Source organism: Microcaecilia unicolor, chromosome 6 (genome assembly GCF_901765095.1).
Source record: "Microcaecilia unicolor chromosome 6, aMicUni1.1, whole genome shotgun sequence".
Classification (NCBI taxonomy): domain Eukaryota; kingdom Metazoa; phylum Chordata; class Amphibia; order Gymnophiona; family Siphonopidae; genus Microcaecilia; species Microcaecilia unicolor.
In genome coordinates, this window is record NC_044036.1 from 191,810,007 (window position 1) to 191,832,922 (window position 22,916).

General features: G+C 40.6%; 1 protein-coding gene across 1 annotated transcript in view; it reads left to right on the top strand.

Moving 5' to 3' along the window:
• AMT (aminomethyltransferase) overlaps positions 1-22,916 on the top strand; it is a 182,600-nt gene that overhangs the window by 154,086 nt on the left and 5,598 nt on the right. Inside the window, exon 7 of the mRNA XM_030205537.1 lies at positions 6,337-6,517. Within this exon, the coding sequence (XP_030061397.1) occupies positions 6,337-6,517 (181 nt within the window). The remainder of the gene's footprint in view (positions 1-6,336; positions 6,518-22,916) is intronic.

Consider the following 22,916-nt stretch of genomic DNA (forward strand, 5'->3'; position numbering starts at 1 on the left):
TAGAATAATTGAATATTATATATAAATGAAGAGATATGCTAGGGGTGGGCAGGATTTGGAGATACTAAGTTTGCTTTTTTTTTTTTAATTCTAGTTGTCTTTATTTTACCTCTTTTAAACCCCAACGTTTAATTCACCAAAGCTCAGAGTACAAAAAATGTTTTCTTAGGAACAAAAAAATTGCAGTGTCTGCTAGTTTAATATAGGTAATCTAATACTGGTATCATTCAAGACAGCTGTGATCTAGTTAGAAGTTTGGAGAAAAGCCCTCAGAAACCAAAGGCAAATAATCCTTGGTTTTAAACGCTATTACAATATAGTTATACTAGTGGAACCAAGCCCGTTTCCTCAACAATGAAACGGGCCCTAGGAAGGCTGTCTTGTAAACGATTTTTTTCTCTCTCTCCCTGCCCTCCCCTCCATGTCCAGTGATTCTCCTCTTCCCTGCCCTCCCATCCGTGTGCCATGATTCGCTCCTCTCCTCCCCTCTCCTCCCCTCCCCTCCCATCTCCTCCCATCCCATCTTCTCTGCTCCGCCCTGCCCTGCCCTCCCCTCCCATCCCTGCCCTTGATGCCCTGCGATTCTGTTCTTCTTTGTACCTGAACGTTCTCTGGCTGGCTGACTTCGTTCCGTTCTGTTTGTAACATCCCCTGGCGTCAGCTCGCCTCCAGTGTTCCCTTCCCTCTCACTGTTCCGCCCTCTGATGTCATTACATCTTGACGAGAGGGCGGGACAGTGAGGGGGAATGGAACGCTGGAGGCTGGCTGACATCAGGAGATGTTACGAACCCAGACAGCCAGCCATGGAACGTTGGAGTTACAAATTATTATATAGGATGTAAGTAGCATTTAGTTTTATATCATTGGGCTAAAAATAATTTTTAAGGCTTTTTAATAATACTGTAGACACCAAGAATGGGTGTCCTTCCAGAGATGGTACTGTTGCACCGAGTGCAGCACTTAAAGCCACTGGGAACCTTCAATGACTTGAAAGGAAGAACTGCTGTAGCCAAATCAAATGACTCAGTGGTGCTAAACAAAAGGAATAGCATCATAAAAGAGAAAAGGAACAAACCTGACCGGAGCTCAGACCTAAACATAGCTTACAAGTGCGGTAAAACAAAGAAAACTTTGAAAAAAAGCAAAAATAATATACAGGGAAGGATAAAATAAGGCAACTCCAAAAGAGGTATTCAGAACAAGAGAAAAAAGGGAAAGCACAAAAAGACCAACCGAACCAGCTGTGAGGAGTGGATATCAACATGTCCATAATAATTATCCATAATAATGATAGTAAGAGTAATGAAACTAATACAAGATCCAAAGGAATAGTCTATCTATCATTGAATGGTCTATATACTGTAGATTGTGTGTATAAAGATTCTGAAAAAATACCGATAACCAATTTGTGAGCAACGACATGATGTGAAATGCTGAGGATGTAAAAAGGAGACAAATAAAAAAGGGAAAAATAAAAAATAAATGCTGTCTGCAAAGATGTGCTAATTTGACGTAATAAGCAAATGATACATGTGTGTATCTGGATTAACATCTGCAGGACAAGAACAATGAACAAAAAAATGTAAACAATAACCGTGTATATGAAACCGTGTAAGAAATCTTACATATCTATATTGTGGACATTTTATATCAAACAAGACTGCTACTCTGTTTTCAATGGGAAATGTTTTTGTGACAAGATAGTAGAATGTTCTAAAACAGAGTCCAAAAACATACATTTAAAGGGTCTATAAAGACGCCAAAGCCTCAAGTGATATTTATAGCAACTAAAGGCAATCAACGTTAGTCTTCATTGAAAGGTATTGTTCTTAAAAAGAATAATGTGGAACCTTACCCTCCAAAAAACCTTAAAGATCATGAAGATCAAATCTAGTGTAACGACAAGTAGCCTCTTTCTTCAATAACGAAACTGATTGTCTGTTGACGTAGATTTTAAATACACTGATTTGGCGCCAAAATGAAACGGAAATCTGTGGCACTGATTTGAATGAAAATGGTGTCATGAGCATGTCGGCTAATTGACGTGTATCCTTTGGATCTTGTATTAGTTTCATTACTCTTACTATCATTATTATGGATATTCGATGAATATTGTTTATCATTATGTATTGTTGATCATCTTTCATATTTTTTTCTGACTCTCAGACAAAAAAGCATTGGACATTTCTGTGCTAATCCTCTTGGTGCATTACCCAAGAAGGACAACCTTTTAAACAACATTTTTACACGTTAAAGGTCAGTTTGTTCAAATTTTCATCTTTTCTCGTATTTACACTTTTATATATTAAGATATACATATTAAGACATAACTTCATGAGGTCAATTTTTAATATTTGGTCACAATATCGTTACGTATATCCATATTTTTTAACGGTCCTATTCATCTGCACTTTGACAAAGATAAATAATAAAGCATATTATTTGTCTTGTGTCAATTTTAATTATTTATAGTCAATTTATTTATGATTTTTTAGGCAGTGGATGGACCATATAAAATTGGCATTTGCATTGGTATTTATATCTGGGACTTCATTTATGTTTATTATTATTTTTTATTTTTCATTTTTTATTTCCTATGATTTCTTTCAATGTTTATTTTTTATCAATTATTGATTATTCTATATATATATTTGTTACAAATTATTAATTTTTAATATATTATTTTTTCATTTTTTGTTTGTACATGTTCCTTAACCAATATTATTTACAATGTCTTCTTTTAAATAATTGAGCAACAATAAGTTTATATATATATATACTTATTAATACATTTTAAAATATTTTTAAAAATATTTATACAAACTGATCACTAATTTTTGGCATATACATTTCCTGGGTCTCTATTGTAACATACAAAAGATCTTCTTTAAACCTTTTTAACTCATTAATTTATTGAAATATACTGTTGAAATTTAATTATAATTTTCAAAATAAATTACCAGGAATATGAGTTACTTTATGAGATGGTGATTGTATATAGGAGGATTGTACACACGGAGTCTACCAGACAGATATATATTTCTATATATATATATATATATATATATATATATATATACACATTTTTTATTAAATATTTTTTAGACCATTAATAATATATATAAGAACTCATTTGCCAAATTCTTAGTATTGTGTCATTTTTCATGTATTTATAACCATATTTATGATATTTATATGATCAGATTTCAATCAAATATTGTTACATAATATAAGTTTCATATTTGAACTTTACTTTACATTTTTAGAAATATGAGTATATTTATCAAGCCTGTATTTTAACGTACAAATTACTTTTATTTATGTATTAGATATGTTATATATGTGTTTGTTCTCAATTATATATTTTTTGAAAAATTAAAAAAACATATATATTCTGTTGTATGATAGTTCTTGTAATCGAAGTTTATATTTTTTCTGTTTTTAATATAAATTTTTTTAATGTTGGTTTAATAAAATCTTTTTTAGACTCCTGAGGCAGGCCTGTGGCCGAAACACAGTACTGTGTTGAGTCTACAACAAAGTTTACTTCGTGAACATCATCTGTCTCTATGTCCTGAAGTCATTGGTTCACTTCCCACTTTATTTTCTGCCAACACCATTCATACAGCCATGTATTTATCTCCAAAATACAAATTTCTCCACACCACCTGAGCTCCTATGTGTTCACTTTTTCTCCCAGAGCCATGATGTAACCTTTGATATGTTCCCTTCCATCTACCATCAAAACAGATAACTACCCCATCTTCAGGAGAAATTACCTTTTTCCAAATGAAACAAAATGACCAGCCATTATTGCACCTTGACTTCTAACTATTTATAGGACTGACCTTTCCAATACTGTCACTCCCTGGTCTACTCATAGATCTGCTCTCCCCTCATGCCCTACTCTGTAATGTGATATAACCCATGTAAACTGCACTGAACCCTGAAAAGAGGATTTTAGTGGTATATAAATGCTGATTTGATTCATAGGTTACCTTCCAGTATCATCTGTGCCCACTCATCAAGCAGGATCAGGCTTGATGAGTCTCTGCAGTCTCTCCATAATGGTTAAGATCTTGGCACCCAGCAGACAGCACGCCTCCCAGAACACCATGGATCTGCAGATGCCTGCCTCTGTACCCCTCAGAACAGCATCAACAACTATCACTACCCTTTGCTCCGTATACACAGTATTGCATTTTCTGTCAGGGCCTGACAGGTCCTAAGTACTATCACCAATCGTCTTAGTGTACATATCTTTGCGCTTCTTGTGACAGGATTTCTTGCTGTACAAGGTGAACAATGTTCTACCTGTGTAGGAATATCTTAGAATTCTGCAAGCACACTGCTTCAGGACTCATCATTGCCACTCTGGGGGCAATAGATAGAAAGGAAGAAGACTACCTGGTTGCAAAAACTATTTTTTTAAAACCCTTTCTGCCTTTAAGGGGGCCTCAAAGCCCATCTGGCCGAAATACTTCTGTGTAAGTCATTATAATAAGTAAATAAATGAAGCCAGATGGGCTTTGAGTCCCCCTTAAAGGTAGGAAGGGTTTTTTAAAAAGTTTTTGTAAACAGGCAGTCTTCCTCCTTTCTATCTATTGCCCCCAGAGTGGCAATGATGAGTCCTGAAGCAGAGTGTTTGCAGAATTCTAAGATATTCCTACACACGCATGTATGTCATTTTGTTCTCCACTATATAAGTTAATAAAGCTTAAATCATTAAATGTACATGAGATAAATTTGCATGCATTGGAGTCAAAAGGCTGCTGTTCAGTACCCACTCCCTCTCCCTTATGTGTTCCCTTATTACTGTCTCTGGAAATTTATTCTTGTGCTAAGCATCCCTACCCTATTGTGTATTTGATTCATAGTTACTGTATCTTGATGGTGTCCAAAATGGTTTTCTGTGAACTTTGTTCTAATTTTACTGATATCTCGAATGCATGGGCTATAAATCTTTACAAATAAATAATTAGGTGTACAGAAAGAGTATGCCAATGAATGCACAATCAGCATGTAGATGTTCTTAGGCACCTATTTTGGATGGAACAGAGATGGAGTTGTGATTGTACACATATTTAATAAAATATGGACGTGCATACACAAATTTACACCTTTTTCAGAGCAGTTGTAAGTTTGTGCCTGTGAATATGCATGTCAGGATAATTCTGACAACCTTTTTTTATAAAGGCACAGGCTTATTTTCGAAAGAGAAGGACGCCCATCTTGCGACACAAATCGCAAGATGGGCGTCCTTCTCACAGGGTTGCCCAAATCGGCATAATTGAAAGACGATTTTGGGCGTCCTCCACTGCTTTCCATCATGGGGATGACCAAAGTTTCCAGGGGCGTGTCGGAGGCGTAGCGAAGGCGGGACTTGGGTGTGCCTAACACATGGGCATCCTCGACCCATAATGGAAAAAAAAAGGGCGTCCCTGATGAACATTTGGACGACTTTAACTGGTCTTTTTTTTCTTACAACCAAGACACAAAAAGGTGCCCGAACTGACCAGATGACCACCGGAGGGAATCGGGGATGACCTCCCCTTACTGCCCTAGTGGTCACTAACCCCCTCCCACCCTCAAAAAAAAAAAAAAAAAAATATTTTTTGCCAGGCTCAAATATCATACCGAGCTCCATGACAGCAGTATGCAGGTCCCTGGGTGCAGTGCACTTCAGGCAGGTGGACCCAGCCCCACCCCCCTACCTGTTACACTTGTGCTGGTAAATGTGAACCCTTCAAAACCCACCAGAAACCCACTGTACCCACATCTAGGTGCCCCCCTTCACCCCTAAGGGCTATGGTGGTGGTGTACAGTTGTGGGGAGTGGGTTTGGGGAGCTCAGCACACAAGGTAAGGGAGCTATGTACCTGGGAGCTTTTTCTGAAGTCCACTGCATTGTCCCCTAGGGTGCCTGGTTGGTGTCCTGGCATGACAGGGGGACCAGTGCACTACGAATGCTGGCTCCTCCCATGACCAAAGGGCTTGCATTTGGTCATTTCTGAGATGGGCGTCCTTAGTTTCTGATTATCGCCGAAAATCAGAAATTACCAAGTCTAAGGACGACCTAAATTTCAAGATTTGGGCGTCCCCGACTGTATTATCGAAACAAAAGATGGATGCCCATCTTGTTTCGATATTACGGGTTTCCACGCCCCTTCGCCGGGACATCCTGCGAGGACGTCCTCAGGAAAACTTGGGCGCTCCTTTTGATTATACCCCTATAGGCACCTATGTTGTTGTAACAAAATAGTTGCCTTTTTGGACTTTTCCCATTGGTGCCCTGTTTTAAATTTACCCACAATGTGTCAATATCTTACACCCTCAGATCTTAGTTCCTACGGAATATGCAGTCCAGCTGTCAGAAATACTGCTGCAGAGCCCTGAAGTGAAGGTGGCAGGTCTGGCAGCGAGGGACAGTTTGCGGTTAGAAGCTGGACTCTGTCTCTATGGAAATGACATTGATGAAAGCACAACCCCAGTAGAGGGCAACTTGGTCTGGACTCTAGGTAGGTTGGCAACTATTTTTACAGTGATTTAAATGCCTAGAGCTGTAGGCTGACTTGGTTATTTCTTCTATGTACTCATTCCTTATCCCTTCCATTTTTCCTACTGTTCAAGTACCTTGGTTCTTTTCTCTTTGTCGCCTTCATTCTATTGCTAAATTCTTGTGTTTTCCTGCTTTACGTATGTTGATGCATGCTTTTGTCATCTCCCATCTCAATTATTCTAATGTCACCTACTCCAGAGTGTCTCCCAACTTCACCGCTTACAAATTCTACAGAATCCTGCAGCCCACTTTCTCTGTAAAGCACGTAGAACTGATTTAGCTTCTCCCCTCCTACCTTCTCTTCATTGGCTCCTGGTAAAATTTTGTTCCTGGTTTAAAATTCTATGTGTGAAGAAGGATCCAAGATGGCGACTGAAGCAGTTTGGCGTTTTCAGCGCTCCTGACTACCTGTGAGCATACCTGATGTTAAGAACATGCAACTCTTCCCCATGTTGGAATGGGGAAAAGAAAGGGGAAGACTGGGACTCTTACCTCCTCGAGCCCGAAGGAAACCCCTACTTCGCGTCAGGCTACTCTGGAGAGCTTTGGAGTGTGAGTGCTAGGAGAACCAGTGCCCGCTTTGATGGGTTCCGCGGTGGTGGAGGTGGACCGCAGCATTGAAGGAGCTTCGCTTAGTTCTTTCTCTAGCAAAGCCCCCCCACGACCCGGAAGCAGTTCCTTAGCGACGGCGATGCAGCAAGTTGAAGCGCCTGGAAGGGAGCAAGCTTCTCTTACTGAGAGGGGAGGACCCGTCGCTATGTCGTCCCTGGGGAGTTTAACATCGGAGGAAAGGCAAGTTGATCAGTCTTCCTCCTATCTCATCCAGGGCTCTGCTTCCAGAGGGAATGGTGTTTTGGGTAGACCAGCTGTGGTGACAATGGAGTCCCTATAGGATCCAAGGTTTGAACTTTTGCCTTCTACAGCTTTCTAACTCCTTTAAGGGAGAGATTTTGGAGTTGAGACAATCCTATCAATCTCTGTCTGGCAAGATTAAAATGCAACTTAATAAATCTACCACACTAGAAGGTGAAATTATGCAGTTACAGAATATGGCTTCAACAGTAATCAGGGAAAAAGATATTCAAGCTCATAAGCTTGAATATTTAGAAAATCAAGGACGAAGGAACAACTTGAGGTTCTTAAATTTTCCCAAATCATCTTTAATTCCCGCTTGTGATATGCTAAAGAAATACTTTGGTGAAATATTGGGAGTTCCAGCTGAGGGCTATCCGCCCATAGTTAGAGCCCAATATATAACTGGGACTTCAAACCTTTGAACGAACAACCTCAACCTGATTTAAATTTGACAGAATTTCTGGAAAGCTCTTTAGAAATTATAACAGAACAGACTACCCTTCTAGTGACTTTTGCTTTAGAGCCAGACAGAAATAATATTTTTCGTTCCTATTTTCGTCATAAAAATGCTGCTTTTTTGGGATCTAAAATTCAGATTTTTCCTGATTTGGCAAGGGACACACAAAAAAGAAAGAGAATTCTTGGCCTTAAACCCAAGAGTTCTCAACTTAGGTGGCTTGCTTGTATTAAAATTTTCTTGTAGATGCTTAGTGTGTCTAAACTTGACTAATTATGTATTCTTTGACCCCAAGAAACTGCTGGAATTCATTAATTCTAAAGATAGAGTGAGGGTTGCCTTGGCTACACCCATTAGTTAATTATGCGGTAAATCAGCTGTGAGTATTTGTAGTTTCTCTACTGCTTCATTGATGTAGAGTTTTCCCTTTTTCTCTGTAATTTACTTTCCTGGTACTTGGATCCAATATGTTGTGGACAAAGTTGATAGATAATTTCTTGAAGATTTTTTTTTCTTTTTTCTTCAATTTTCAGATATTGCTTGTACATTTATGTTTAACATGTAAATGTAAAATAAAAATATAAATAAAAAAAATAACATTCTATGTATTACTCATAAAGCGCTTCATTCTGGTTCTCCGTCTTACCTTTCTTCACTTGTCATTCCCCACACTCCCACCTGTTCCCTCCGCTCGATTCCCACCGTCTGGTCATCTCTTCCTCTAAACTATCTCATTGTAAATCTACCTGTCACTCTGCATTTTTTTTTTTAGCCCCAAAACTCTGGAACGACCTCTCTCCTGCTTTGAGGTCTGAGCGCACCTTTCCTTCCTTTAATGTTCAAACCCCATTTATTCAACTTTGCTTTTGGTATTCACCCTTAGGAAACCTAGGGCTGGGTCCTGGACTTCCTGGAGTGAAGCATTTTATTTTTTATTTGTATATATATATATATATATATATATATATATATATATATATATATATTTTATTTTTTTTCCCATTAAGACCCAAGAAACAGCCCAGACAAATGGGTTATGACCATCCGCCAGCAGGTGAAGATAGAGAACTCTAATGAGTTGTACCTCATAAGCTACTGCTTTTAGCAACCAAGGCAGTATTCTCTATCTCCAGCAGGTGGGATAGCAGCTCCTGTGCGCTGTGGTGACTTCTGTGTGGCCTCCTGTCCTGCTTGCAGATTCAGTTGTGTTTGAGCTTGAGAATATTCTGTGCCTCAGGTGTAAACTTGGTGGTCTAGGTCCCTCCCTGCTCCCCCACTGTCACTTTATACCTCTTTATTTCAGTCTTCCTTTCTCTTTTTTTCCTGTCTCTATCTTTAAAAAAAGAGCAGCCACTGTGGTTCTTTTTGAGAGTACGATGGGAAGATTTTGGAGCTTCAGTGCATTGGAGGTCATGAGACTAGCTGATTTCTGTGAATATATTTATTATTCTCTATGAGCCTATTAAGTTTTGTGCAGGCTGCGGTAAGTAAGCTCTTGGCTACCAGTTCCTGCATGCTTTGCTTTACTTCTGTGGACATGCCACTTTTGCCTACTTTGGTCATCAGTACTCCATCTCCGGGAGTTTAAACTGGCCCTGCTTCGATGGCGGTTTTGGTGGGCTCAGCGCCAATAGCTCCTGGACTCTGCAAGGCTTTGGCAGACATTTTTTCAGTGGGTTCCTTGCTCACTACCATTTATTTATTTATTATTACATCTGTACCCCACGCTTTCCCACTCAGATCAGGTTCAATGCGGCTTACATAGTAACAGGGATTACAGAGTATTGATGAAGAAACAAAATATAAGTTAAATATATCAGAATAATAAAAGAAATAAGTAGGTAGAGAATGGGCAAGAGTGAAGGGAGTAGAAGGGATATGAGCAAGGATAGGTGAACATTGGAGGAGGGGTAGAAGAGGCGGAAGGGGGATGGGACATTGGATAAGCAAAGGGAAATTAGGTGGGATAAGTGGATTAGGTCATTGTCGTTGTCTCCTGGAAATGTGATGGGTAGATGGGTTCATAGGATTAGTCTTGGTCATTTTTTTTTATTTGTACCCCACGCTTTCCCGCTCATGGCAGACTCAATGCGGCTTAGGTACTTATTTGTACCTGGGGCAATGGAGGGTTAAGTGACTTGCCCAGAGTCACAAGGAGCTGCCTGTGCCTGCAGTGAGAATCGAACCCAGTTCCCCAGGACCAAAGTCCACCACTCTAACCACTAGGCCACTCCTCCACTTGCTTGAACAGATGGGTTTTTAATGAATTCCGGAAGGGTAGATAGTCGCTGATGGATCGGATAGGTCTGGGGAGGGCATTCCAGAGTTGGCTGCTTAAGAAGGAGAAGTTGGATCCATAATAGGTTTTGTACTTAAGTCCTTTGCAATTGGGGTAATGTAGGTTAAGGTAAGTTTGTGAAGTTACAGACATGTTTCTGGTGGGAAGATCAATCAGATTGCGCATATAGCCCAGAGATTCACCGTGGATAATCTTGTGGATTAATGTATGGTCCTTGAAGTTGATTCGTTCTCTGATAGGGAGCCAGTGAAGTTTTTTACGAAGAGGTGTTGCACTTTCAAAATGAGTCTTGCTGCTGTGTTTTGAGTAGTTTGAAGTTTTTTCAGGATATGGGTCTTACAGCCTAAGAAGAAACTGTTACAGTAGTCGGTGTGGGCAAGTACTGTGGATTGCACCAAGTTCCGGAAAGTTTTCAGGGGGAGATATGGTTTTACGCATTTCAGTATCCACATCATGTTGAACATTTTCTTTGTAGTGGATTTTGTGTGATTTCCGAGCAAGAGATGGTTATCTAATGTCACTTCAAGTATTTTTAAATTATCAGATATTGGGATTGTGGTGCCACAGATGTTAAAATTAGTAGGGAGGAGCACGGCGTGTTGGGATGAGAGGATTAGGCATTGCGTTTTCTCTTTGTTCATTTTCATCATAAAGGTGTTGGCCCAGGAGGTTAAGATATTCATGCCCAAGGATATTTTGTCTGAGATTTCAGTTAGATTAGATTTGAAGGGAATGAATATGGTGACATCATCAGCGTATATGAAAGGGTTAAGACCATGTCTGAATAGAGCTTTGGCTAGGGGGATCATCATAAGATTGAAGAGGATCGGGGATAAAGGGGATCCTTGAGGTACACCACAGTTTGGTGACCAGGGAGATGAGATAGTTGAGGTTGATTTAACTTGGTATGATCTTGAGGTGATGAAGCCTTTTATCCAATTAATGATATTTCCGCCGATCCCAAGTTTATCCAGTAGTTTGATTAGAATATTGTGATTTACCATATCAAATGCACTGGATAAATTGAATTGTAGAAGGAGGATGTTGTTTCCAAATGAGATTTCCTGTTTGAATTTGGATATTAGAGTTAGTAGGACGGTTTCTGTACTGTGAGCTGGATGGAAACCCGATTGTGATTCATGTAGAATGTGATTCATGTCCCTGGATGTTGGTTTTGCAGGGATAGAAGGCTCTGCCCTTCCCTTTTTGCCTGAATTTATCTTATTACATCAAGCCTTTTTATTAAAGTCAGCTCAAGCTGCTTCTTCCCCTCACGTTGCCTTTGAGGAGCAACTTCCTAAGAAACAAAAACTTTCCCTTTCATAGGATTTGGAGACTGTTCCTCCTCAGGACTCAGAGGAGATTTTACCTGTGTATTTTGACTGTACTAGTTCTGCTGATGATCCTGACTTGGACATTTCAGAAGCAGATAGGGGTGATAATCCTACTATAGCTAGACTGTTTTTGAGAACAGAGTTTCATTTCTTTCCCTGTTTCTCAGTCCTCTGGTCCAGCTCCATCTATAATGTCGGATACTAAGAGAACTCCTATATCTTTTCATATTCATGAGGCAGCTCAGTGGGAGACCCCTGATTCTAACTTCTGGGTGGCTTGCGTAAAGTCCAAATTATATCCTAAGAACATAAGAGTAGCCATACTGGGTCAGACATATAGTCCATCTATCCCAGTATCCTGTTTCCAACAGTGGCCAAGCCAGGTCACAGCTACCTGACAGAAACCCAAATTGTGGCAGTACTCTATGCTACCCCAGGGCAAGCAGTTGCTTCCCATGTCTGTCTCAATAGCAGACTATGGACTTTTCCTCCATAAACTTGTCCAAACCTTTTTTAAACCCAGATACACTAACCACTGTTACTACATCCTCCGGCAAACAATTCCAAAGCTTTACTATTGGTTGAGTGAAAAAATATTTCCTCCTATTTGTTTTAAAAGTATTTCCATGTAACTTCCTTGAGTGTCCCCTAGTCTTTGTACTTTTGGAATGAATAAAAAAATCACTTGACTTCTACTCGTTCTACACCACTCAGGATTTTGTAGACCTCGATCATATCTTCCTTCATCCATCTCTTTTCCAAGATGAAGAGCCCTAACCTCTTTAGCCTTTCCTCGTATGAGAGGTGTTTCATCCCCTTTCGGTCGCTCTTCTCTGGACCTTTTCTAATTCCACTATATCTTTATTTTAGATATGGCAACCAGAACTGAACAATAGAGCTATCGTATTGTTCGGTCTTATAGTATTTTCGGTCTTATTCACCATCCCTTTCGTAATAATTCCTAGCATCCTGCTTGCTTTTTTGGCCGCTGCTGCACATTGAGCAAAAGATTTCAGCTTATCTACAAGGACACCTAGATCTTTTTCTTGGTTGCTGACCCACAAAGTGGATCCTAGCATCAGGGAACTATGATTCGGTTTATTCTTTCCAATGTACGTTGCATTTGTCCTCATTAAATTTTATCTGCCATTTGGATGCCCAATCTTCTAATTTCCTAAGGTCTTCCTTCAATTTTTCACAGTCTGCACATGTTTTAACAACCTTGAATAGTTTTGTTTTTATCTACAAATTTAATCACCTCACTGATCGGTCTGATTTCTGTATCATTTATAAATATCCTATATAATAATTTGCACCTCCGTCTGGATGCCTGGGTTCGTAACACACTTCCCATTGGTCCACGCTGGCAATGATGTCAGAGGGTGGACCAATGGGAAGTGAGAGGGAAGGGAAGCCAGCACCAGCCAGCCACACAACGTTCGAGGTGAGTACACAATCGCCCCCTCTCCTCCTCCCCCCTCTCATCCAATTTCCAGCCCCTCCCCTTCGAGTTCCATGCCCCCCTACTTCCCTCCCTCCCTCTCCTCCCCTTCGAGTTGCAGCTCCCCCTTCCTCCGAGTTCCACGCCCCCCCCTCCCTCTCTCTGAGTTCCACGCCCCCCCTCCCTCTCTCCCTCTGAGTTCCACGCCCCCTCCCTCCCTCCCTCTGAGTTCCATGCCCCCCCTCCCTCCCTCCCTCTGAGTTCCACACCCTCCCTCCCTCCCTCTGAGTTCCACACCCTCCTTCCCTCCCTCCCTCACTTCGAGTTCCACGCCCCCCCTCTGCTTCGAGATCCACGCCTCTGCGCCTCCCTCCCTCTCTCTGCCTCCCCTCCGACTGCAAGCATGACCTGTCCTGCAGCAGCCCCTCACCTTCCTGCATGCCGGCTGTAATTTTAAAATTGTTACCTTGGGGTCAGGTGTCTACAGTGAAGGCAAGCGGCGCTTCAGCCTGCCTTCCCATCTATCTCAGCTCTACCTCTAGTCCCGCCCTTCCAGAAACAGGAAATGAGGGCGGGACCAGAGGCAGAGCTCAGACAGATGGGAAGGCAGGCTGAAGCACCGCTCATCTTCACTGCAGACGCCGGACCCCAAGGGGCCTAACTATCTTACAACTATTCCTCTGGGGCATGGTGAACCTTGGAAGCACATGAACTCATATACGTCTATTTAATATACCATGAAATTTACAAGTTTGAGTAAATATTGCAAATAACTTATATATCATTACTACAGAGCTAATCATTAGTCAGCACTTGACTGTGTACATATAGCTCATCACTAATACTAATACAGAAGCAATGTCTTATTTTGGCCTTAATAAAAGGGTTAATATTGGCCAAATACAAACTTTGCAGTAATTCATTATATTTACTCTAGGGAGGGAGGCGCAGAGGCGTGGATCTCGGAGCAGAGGGGGGGGGCATGGAACTCGGAGTGAGGGAGGGAGGGAGGGAAGGAGGGTGTGGAACGCAGAGGGAGGGAAGGAGGGTGTGGAACTCAGGGGGAGGGAGGGAGGGAGGGGGGGCGTGGAACAGAGAGGGAGGGGCATTATAATTCTGAGTATTGCAATGGCAAAACTCTGAGTGTTATAGGCCTAGATCATATGTGAGAGCCCTGCTGACTTATAGCGTTCTAGAACATACATAGGAACATAATACTCTCCTTCCTCTGCTCCGGCAATAAGCTCGGTATCAGCCATAAAGCGTTCATACAGGACATAGTGACCTGTAGGTTCTTTCTAGCTTAGAGCAGTTGCAATTAACTGTTGTACTAAACTTTTGATACAGGGTGTTATACAGCAACTGAGAAGTATAAAGTTTCTCCCTAGCATGATGAACATTTGTATAACATTAGTAGTGCATAAAACAGCTTGTGATATAAAGGGATAATTCAGTAAAAAGAATAGAATCTTTTGGAAAAGTCCATAATGTGTAGTTTTAAAATGTAAGCAGCTAGAAATCAGGTAATTCAAAGTCACTTAGAATTTCATTGATCTGATAAGTAGACAATTTTGGCATCAGAGGATTTTGTAAGTCAGTGTAGGTGGTTCTGGTATTGTGAAACAGCAGTCTGTATACTGTTGAAAGATTCACTCAGGTAGGCAAGGGTTCACATGGAAGACATCATTTCGCATCTAGGAGACTTCTACTGAAAGCATCTAATGGTTTCCAGCCAGTTAAACAGTCCATATAATAGTTATTCACTTCATTAGTAACATGTCATTAACTTAAGGGAGTTCTTCAGATTTCATTCTTTGCACTGTTCAAGGTATATGTAAAAATCTGATTATGTAAACAGAAGCATTATCAAACATGAAACAATATTAAAACTTATCCAACTAAAAGTGTCCTTCCATGTCAATGCAACTGTAGGGGTCACTGTTTGGAAACTATACAATCCTTATACAATTCTGTTAAAAAAAACTTCTATATATATTCACGTCTCTTATTCCTTCTAGCTAACTTGCAATATCTTTTCTATACATTCTATTCTACTAACCTATACGCCTTCCATGTGACCATTCACAGTATGTGTGAAACAGTTCATATAGCTTAGCTTATTACAAACAGACCTCAAAACATTTCTGCAACTTTCTACATAAAATTACTCCAAAACTGATTGAGAAATTGCTTCCAACTTCTGCACAAGGTGTCTCCATTCAATGCAACACATAGTTTTAAATCTTTACCATTGCGGTTTTCTGGGTAATCAGGTCTGCTACAAAGAAACCCGTACTGTAAAATCATTAGACAGACACATATTATTAAAAAAAAGAATTAGGGAAAAATACAAATACAGAAAAAAGAGGAAAATAGTTTAACAGAAAAGTTTGAGCCTTATAGCTATGCAGTTCATAGGTCATGAATGACATGTCAGTGGTCAGAAAAGAGCACATCAATTCCTTCCCCTCTTGATGATTGAGAAATCATCACCTGTACAGATAATAATCCGCAGGGTGGCCAATTGATGAAGGGTATAACAGGTTGAAAACGAAGAAACCCAAACTAAACCTATTTATGCCTGAGGAGCTGAAATAAGGTCATAAAGACAAGATAAAATATCTATAGAAGAAAAAAACAGCACAAATAGAAATAAAAGGAATAAGTGGTCACATAAGAAAATAATTGACCTAAGTGTTGACCTGTAGAGGAAAAGGAAATATATAATAAAGAATTCAGTACAATTAACCGCAATAGAAGAAGAGTTAACCAGTATAGCAGTAGACAGCATATGATACGAAGTAGTAGAAAACTAGGCAACAGAAGTAGGAGAAAAACAATTTCATTAGTATATTTCATTATGGCAAGAGTCCAAAATTTTACAGGAAGAATGTCCTTGAAGGAAAGATGATGTAAAGGTAAGAGTCCAAATGCAAAAGTGTCCAGATTAGACAGGAGCAGGCCAAACTGGTGAGTCCACACTGTTGTGTCAGTCAATTGTTCACATGGGTCATCTGGTATCAGATGTCAAGGCCTCCATTTCGACCCTAAATTCTCGCTTAGGTTGTTGTTTCTTCACCGGGTTTGAGACGAGGGTTCCTATTGAAGCACCTCCCCTTTGCAGCCGGGCTTACCCTTGCGAGAAGTTGGTCTACTCTGGTGACCTAATTTCAGCTGGAAAGAGCAAGACAGAGATTTCAGTATAGATTGTAACTGGTCTGAATTACGATGCAAGGAATGTCTGCAAAGGAATGTGATCTGTAAGAGGGCATATAGTGTGACCAAGAAACATTGTAATCACATGCTTGTACACCTAATAAACAGACAAAAAGCATTATAATTCAAAAAGCTGTAGGTGACACTGTTTACAGAATATACGGCCTCACATCATGCTTCAGAAGAAGGCAAACATCAGAGTAAACAGAGCAGAGTAACGAGGGCTTGAAAGAGTATACTAGAAAGAGGATACCATATACATCTCCTTATTCAAACATTTCAACATACCTCTGCACCTTCATCCACATTCTCTCACCATCTCAATGTACAGTATACTCTCTAAATGTTCTGCCATGTGATTTTCCAACAATATGCACTTGTAAAAAGTACATTCAAATTACACATGAACAGCTAAAAACTTTAACATCGAATTACCATTTCTGTATCTGTTCACATAGTATTACCCAAGAATGAATGGAAATTTTTCATCCATTTACTTTCCACTGAAAGTCACTATAAATCAAAACATAACTGAAAATCTGTATTATGGTAGCTCCCTCTGGTGGCTAAAATAAGGAGGGAAAAATGAAGATGAAGAGCATATAATCAGAATACCGGAACAAGTGGTCTCTTATGTAATTAAAGAGACGATGTACTGAGAAGCACAAAAAGTGTCAGGGAAAGCACATCGTAACATAGTAGATGACGGCAGAAAACGACCTGCACGGTCCATCCAGTCTGCCCAACAAGATAAACTCATATGTGCTACTTTTTGTGTATACCTTACCTTGATTTGTATCCGCCATTTTCAGGGCACAGACCGTAGAAGTCTGTCCAGCACTAGCTCCGCCTCCCACCACCGGCTCTGCCACCCAATCTCGGCTAAGCTTCTGAGGATCCATTCCTTCTGAACAGGATTCCTTTATGTTTGAATTCCATTACCGTTTTCATCTCCACCACTCTCTCCGTGAAAAAATACTTCCTGACATTTTTCTTGAGTCTGCCCCCCTTCAATCTCATTTCATGTCCTCTAGTTCTACTGCCTTCCCATCTACGGAAAAGGTTTGTTTGCAGATTAATACCTTTCAAATATTTGAACGTCTCTATCATATCACCTCTGTTTCTCCTTTCCTCCAGGGTATACATGTTCAGGTCAGCAAGTCTCTCCTCATACGTCTTGAAATGCAAATCCCTTACTATTCTCGTAGCTTTTCTTTGCACCCGCTTCAATTCTTTTTACATCCTTAGCAAGATACAGCCTCCAAAACTGAACAAAATACTCCAGGTGGGGCCTCACCAATGACTTATACAGGGGCATTAAAACCTCTTTTTTTTCCTGCTGGTCACACCTCTCTCTATACAGCCCAGCAACCTTCTAGCTACGGCCACCGCCTTGTCACACTGTTTCATCACCTTCAGATCCTCAGATACTATCACCCCAAGATCCCTCTCCCCCGTCCGTACATATCAGACTCTCACCGCCTAACACAAGCAATCCTGTAACACAAACTTAAGGGCGATTCGGTCCTTACGCCGCCACCAATAGCACCCAGACCTCGTGTTCTCATGAGATAAGTATCCAAGGTTCCCTCTCAGGTCTCAGCTGAGCCCAAAAGACGCAGAAAGATCTTCGCCTCATTCACTGAAACATAGTTTTGGTGACCGACTGATGTGTAATTCTCAGCTTAGCTGGGCAAATTTGATCTTGTGAGCAAACGGGAGAAAAGTTCTTCCGCTGTGTGTCACTGACGCCAAATAATCCTGAAAGCACAATATTTTATTATTATCGTATCGCAGCTCCTTTCCTCTGCGCAGCGCTTGTAGTATCAGTGATTTGTGATGAAAGTTGAGGAGGCGGCAATCACCACCCGGGGCCTGGAAGCCTTGTGTTGTTTTGGGCCCACCCGGTGTGCCCGCTCAATTTGCAGCGGACCCATCGAGGGCGCCAGTTCGTGTGTTAACCAACTTTCCAAGAAGGTGCGAATGTCACGGTCGCCCACTGATTCAGGTAGGCCCACAAAATGAAGATTGTTTCTTCTAGACCGATTTTCCAGGTCCTCTATTTTTCCCTCATATGAAGCAACCATTTTTTATATGCGGGCCTGCACTTCCTCCACCGCTACCATCCGATCTTCCAGTTCTCCAGTTCGTTGTTGGTACGCAGCTAAATCCTGGCCAAGTTTCCCCATATTGCTCTGAAGCTGTTCCAACTTTGAATCTATCAGGCTCAGTCTCTTATCCAAAATGACCTCCATGGCTCCTGTCACCTTGGCAGCGATCTCCGCCACCCACGTCGAGCCGACCAGGTGCACCGCCATTTTGTCCTTGTGTGCCCTGCTGCGCTCTATCTTTTTTGCAGCAGTTTCGCAGCCATGCCTTACTTCAGCTCCCCAGCGCTGCGCACAAACCTCCCAGCGCTCTCAGCTCCCCTCGACGGTGCACAATTTCAGGAGTTAGGCTGCCAGAATCACGGGAATCCTGAAGGGGTGACAGGAGCAGAACCGCTAGCAACTGCTCCTGTTCATAGCGTCACGTGACCCCCCCTTTCTGTGCTTACCACTTTGCAGAACAAGTAATGGCAAGCTTTGAACCCAATCTAATAAAAGTTAGCTGTAAAAAAAAAAGTTCAAATCGTAATAGAATAAATAAAATTGTAGTGCATTTTAAATATTCCTCTGTCCTGTGAATCAGCGAGCTGTGAAACAAAAAGCAGTTGGAAGGTATACAAATGTCATTTAAACATCAGTAATAGGGACAGCCGTAAGACTAGAGTAAGATAAACAGGACATAATTTATGGGCACACGAGTCTGCACCGACTAAAATAAAGTACAGTCTATGTCAAGGGAAAGATCGCTGCACAATAAAGTTCAGAAATCTCTACACACACACACCCACACACAGTGATGCAGGAGAGCAAATAGAAGGGAAAAAACCCCTCTAATTTCTCCTGTACCAGAAAAAGAAAATACAGCTGTTTTTAATCAAAAGAGGCTTGGACAGAAACCAGTGAACGGTGAGCATTTTATTATTCAGACTGTTTGTAATAAAAAAGAGAAATAAAGTGACGTCACAAAAAACTAGACAGTCTGTACAATAAATCATACAGTTTGTCTCACTGCATTTCAAAGCAAACAGTAATAAATGTTGTGACAAATTGTTAACCAGCTAGCTCACAGATACGCTCTCTGTTATGGAGAAGGAGACGTAGAATGTTAAGTTATAAGTTAGATCATGCTATCAAAATTCAGTACTTTGCATAATTGTTAAAGTAAACATGAGTGAAAAGAAAAGTAAAAAATATTGAGCAACCTTAAATCTAGGCAACCAGCCAGATCTCTAGGAAAAGAGATTTAGCTCGCTGTTATCAAAAATAGAACAAGGACACAAGACCATTCAGTTTCACTTTAAAAGAATGACTGCACTATTTAATTAAAAATTTAGTTAAAAACAAATCTATTGTTTTGATATAGGGGATCGAGGAGTTGAACAAAGAGCACATAATCTTTAAATAGGAAGCCTGATGAACTGGAACCATTTCATTCCTACCTAAATATCAGATAAAGTAATGGCATTAGACAAGAGCATGTTAGTACAAGATTTGGTAAAAACAGACATGGGTAATACATTAATCCAAGATATTGCAGCAGGTAACCACTATTTAGAGTTAAGTCAGGAGAGACTACTAAAAATAAAATACTAGCACAAGGTACTAATTCACATGGATAGATTTTAAGGTATTGGCACGAAATGACAATAAAACTCCCTTAGCTGGTTACATAACATTTTAACGGTACTGAGAACGGCATTGGTCGGGGAACAATTGCTGGACGGGGGGATTATTACGTAGGGCATGCCTATGAAAGTGGAATTTGGTGGCATTCGGCAGCAAAATGACCTAGCCGATGGCAGCGCCAGCACTCAATATGTGCGTGACGATTTGGGCTAGCAACTTCTGGTTGCCCAGGAAGGGCCCACCAAGGTTCAAGGTAGGGTGGTGACCTAGCACCCAGTACAGATTCTGTGCAAAAATGTGGAATTCTGCACAAATTCTGCATTCACACTGACTTTCCAGCAGGATTAATAATGGTTAGAGCAGTGATCTGAGAACCAGGGAAGACAGGGTTCAAATCCAACTGCTGCTCCTTGAGATTTTGTTTTCAAAAGCTTTTTAAACTGTTTAAGGTCAGAGCATCATCGAAGCTGTCCAGATAGCTCATGCCACAAACAGATTCCAGCTGACACGAAAGCTGAAGCTATTGTATCAGCATATCGCCATTGCATCACTGCATCAACAGAAATACACATAGTCAGTTCTGATCTTAACATATATAGATTGTACAAACTGTGATATTAAGCCCTCCAGGAAAATACCTAGCGTTCCTGAATGTAAGTCATATTGTGCTACAGCTGAGAATTGCAAGCTAAATCCAAGTTTTGTGCAAACTGTAAGCCACAGAGGGTCAAGCCCAAGATAGGGTTCCCTGCCTGCTTAAGCAGCAAATGGTATATAAATGTAGCCAGGTGTCTGTCCCACCAAATTTTGTATCCAAGATGTGAGATATTTTAATTGTGTGGCTTAATAATAAAGTTTCAATCAATAGAAATAGAATAAAAGAAAATAAGATGATACCTTTTTTATTGGACCACTTTAATACATTTTTTAATTAGCTTTCAAAGGTAGCCCTTTGTCAGATCAGAAATAAGCAAATTTTGATAAGTAACAGCATATATAAGTGAAACATCAAAGTATTTCAGTGACAGTCTGAAAGGATGAGGGAGGGGTGGCCTAGGTGAGAAACAGAGAGGTCTGAGAGGATGAGGGACAGGGAGATATGCATGGTGATCAGAGGGTGACAAAGCAGTGAAATTTCATGGTCTATATCGGGCTAGAAAACCCAGATCTTTGTTAAGTCATGTCTGGTGGGTGTCAACATACTTAATCATTTTAACTTCAAAGGTTTTACGTTCCTGTATTGTTTTAAAGTTTCCTTTAAGTATTCTCACCATGAAATCATTGGTACAGTGTTCTGGTTTTATAAAGTGTGAAATGTTTTGGCAGAGATCTGCAAGCACTACTCCAGGAGGATGAATTACTGAAAGAGATATTCCCATCCCCACCAGTGCTGGTCTTCCGACAGCCACCCAATTTAAAACACAAGCTAGTGAGAAGCAAGCTCTCACCAGAGACCCATAAAGAAGAGAATGGCACACATCCTTGCAATATATTCAGCTGCAAACTATGCCAAAACATTTCACAAGACTCCACAGTCATTCACAAAGGAAAAATATTCTATATAAAGGAATCCTTCACATGCTCATCTTCCATTGTAGTATATGTCATCCAGTGTAAAAAATGTGACAAAGGGTGCTGTATTGGAGAAACAAGCCAGATGCTGAAGAAGAGATTTAATTTGCATAGACATCATATGAAAAATGCCAGTGCCAACCAGGATGTTACCTCTGTGGGACAGCACTTTATAAAACCAGAACACTGTACCAATGATTTCATGGTGAGAATATTTAAAGGAAACTTTAAAACAATACAGGAACGCAAGACCCTTGAAGTCAAAATGATTAAATATGTTGACACCCACCACAGAGGACTTAACAAAGATCTGGGTTTTCTAGCCCATTATAGACCATGACATTTCATTGCTTTGTCACCCTCTGATCACCATGCATAGCTCCCTGTCCCACATCCTCTCAGCCCTCTCTCTCACCTAGCCCACCCCTCCCTCATTCTTTCAGACTGTCACTGAAATACTTTGATGTTTCACTTATATATGCTGTTACTTACCAAAATTTGCTTATTTCTGATCTGACGAAGAAGGGCTACCTTCGAAAGTTAATCAAAAAATGTATTAAGTTAGTCCAATAAAAAAGGTATCATCTTATTTTCTTTTCTATGTTTTATTTTATTTTATTTCTATTGATTGCCTTTAGAAGTGGACTAACACAGCTACCACATCTCCCTACTATAATAAAATTTGAAATTGGGTACTGCCATACCCTCCCCCCTTGTTGTTGTAGCTGAAAAGCATCCTTCTTTGCATCCTGAGGGACTTCCTCCACCAAATATACAGTGGGGGAAATAAGTATTTGATCCCTTGCTGATTTTGTAAGTTTGCCCACTGACAAAGACATGAGCAGCCCATAATTGAAGGGTAGGTTATTGGTAACAGTGAGAGATAGCACATCACAAATTAAATCCGGAAAATCACATTGTGGAAAGTATATGAATTTATTTGCATTCTGCAGAGGGAAATAAGTATTTGATCCCCCACCAACCAGTAAGAGATCTGGCCCCTACAGACCAGGTAGATGCTCCAAATCAACTCGTTACCTGCATGACAGACAGCTGTCGGCAATGGTCACCTGTATGAAAGACACCTGTCCACAGACTCAGTGAATCAGTCAGACTCTAACCTCTACAAAATGGCCAAGAGCAAGGAGCTGTCTAAGGATGTCAGGGACAAGATCATACACCTGCACAAGGCTGGAATGGGCTACAAAACCATCAGTAAGACGCTGGGCGAGAAGGAGACAACTGTTGGTGCCATAGTAAGAAAATGGAAGAAGTACAAAATGACTGTCAATCGACAAAGATCTGGGGCTCCACGCAAAATCTCACCTCGTGGGGTATCCTTGATCATGAGGAAGGTTAGAAATCAGCCTACAACTACAAGGGGGGAACTTGTCAATGATCTCAAGGCAGCTGGGACCACTGTCACCACGAAAACCATTGGTAACACATT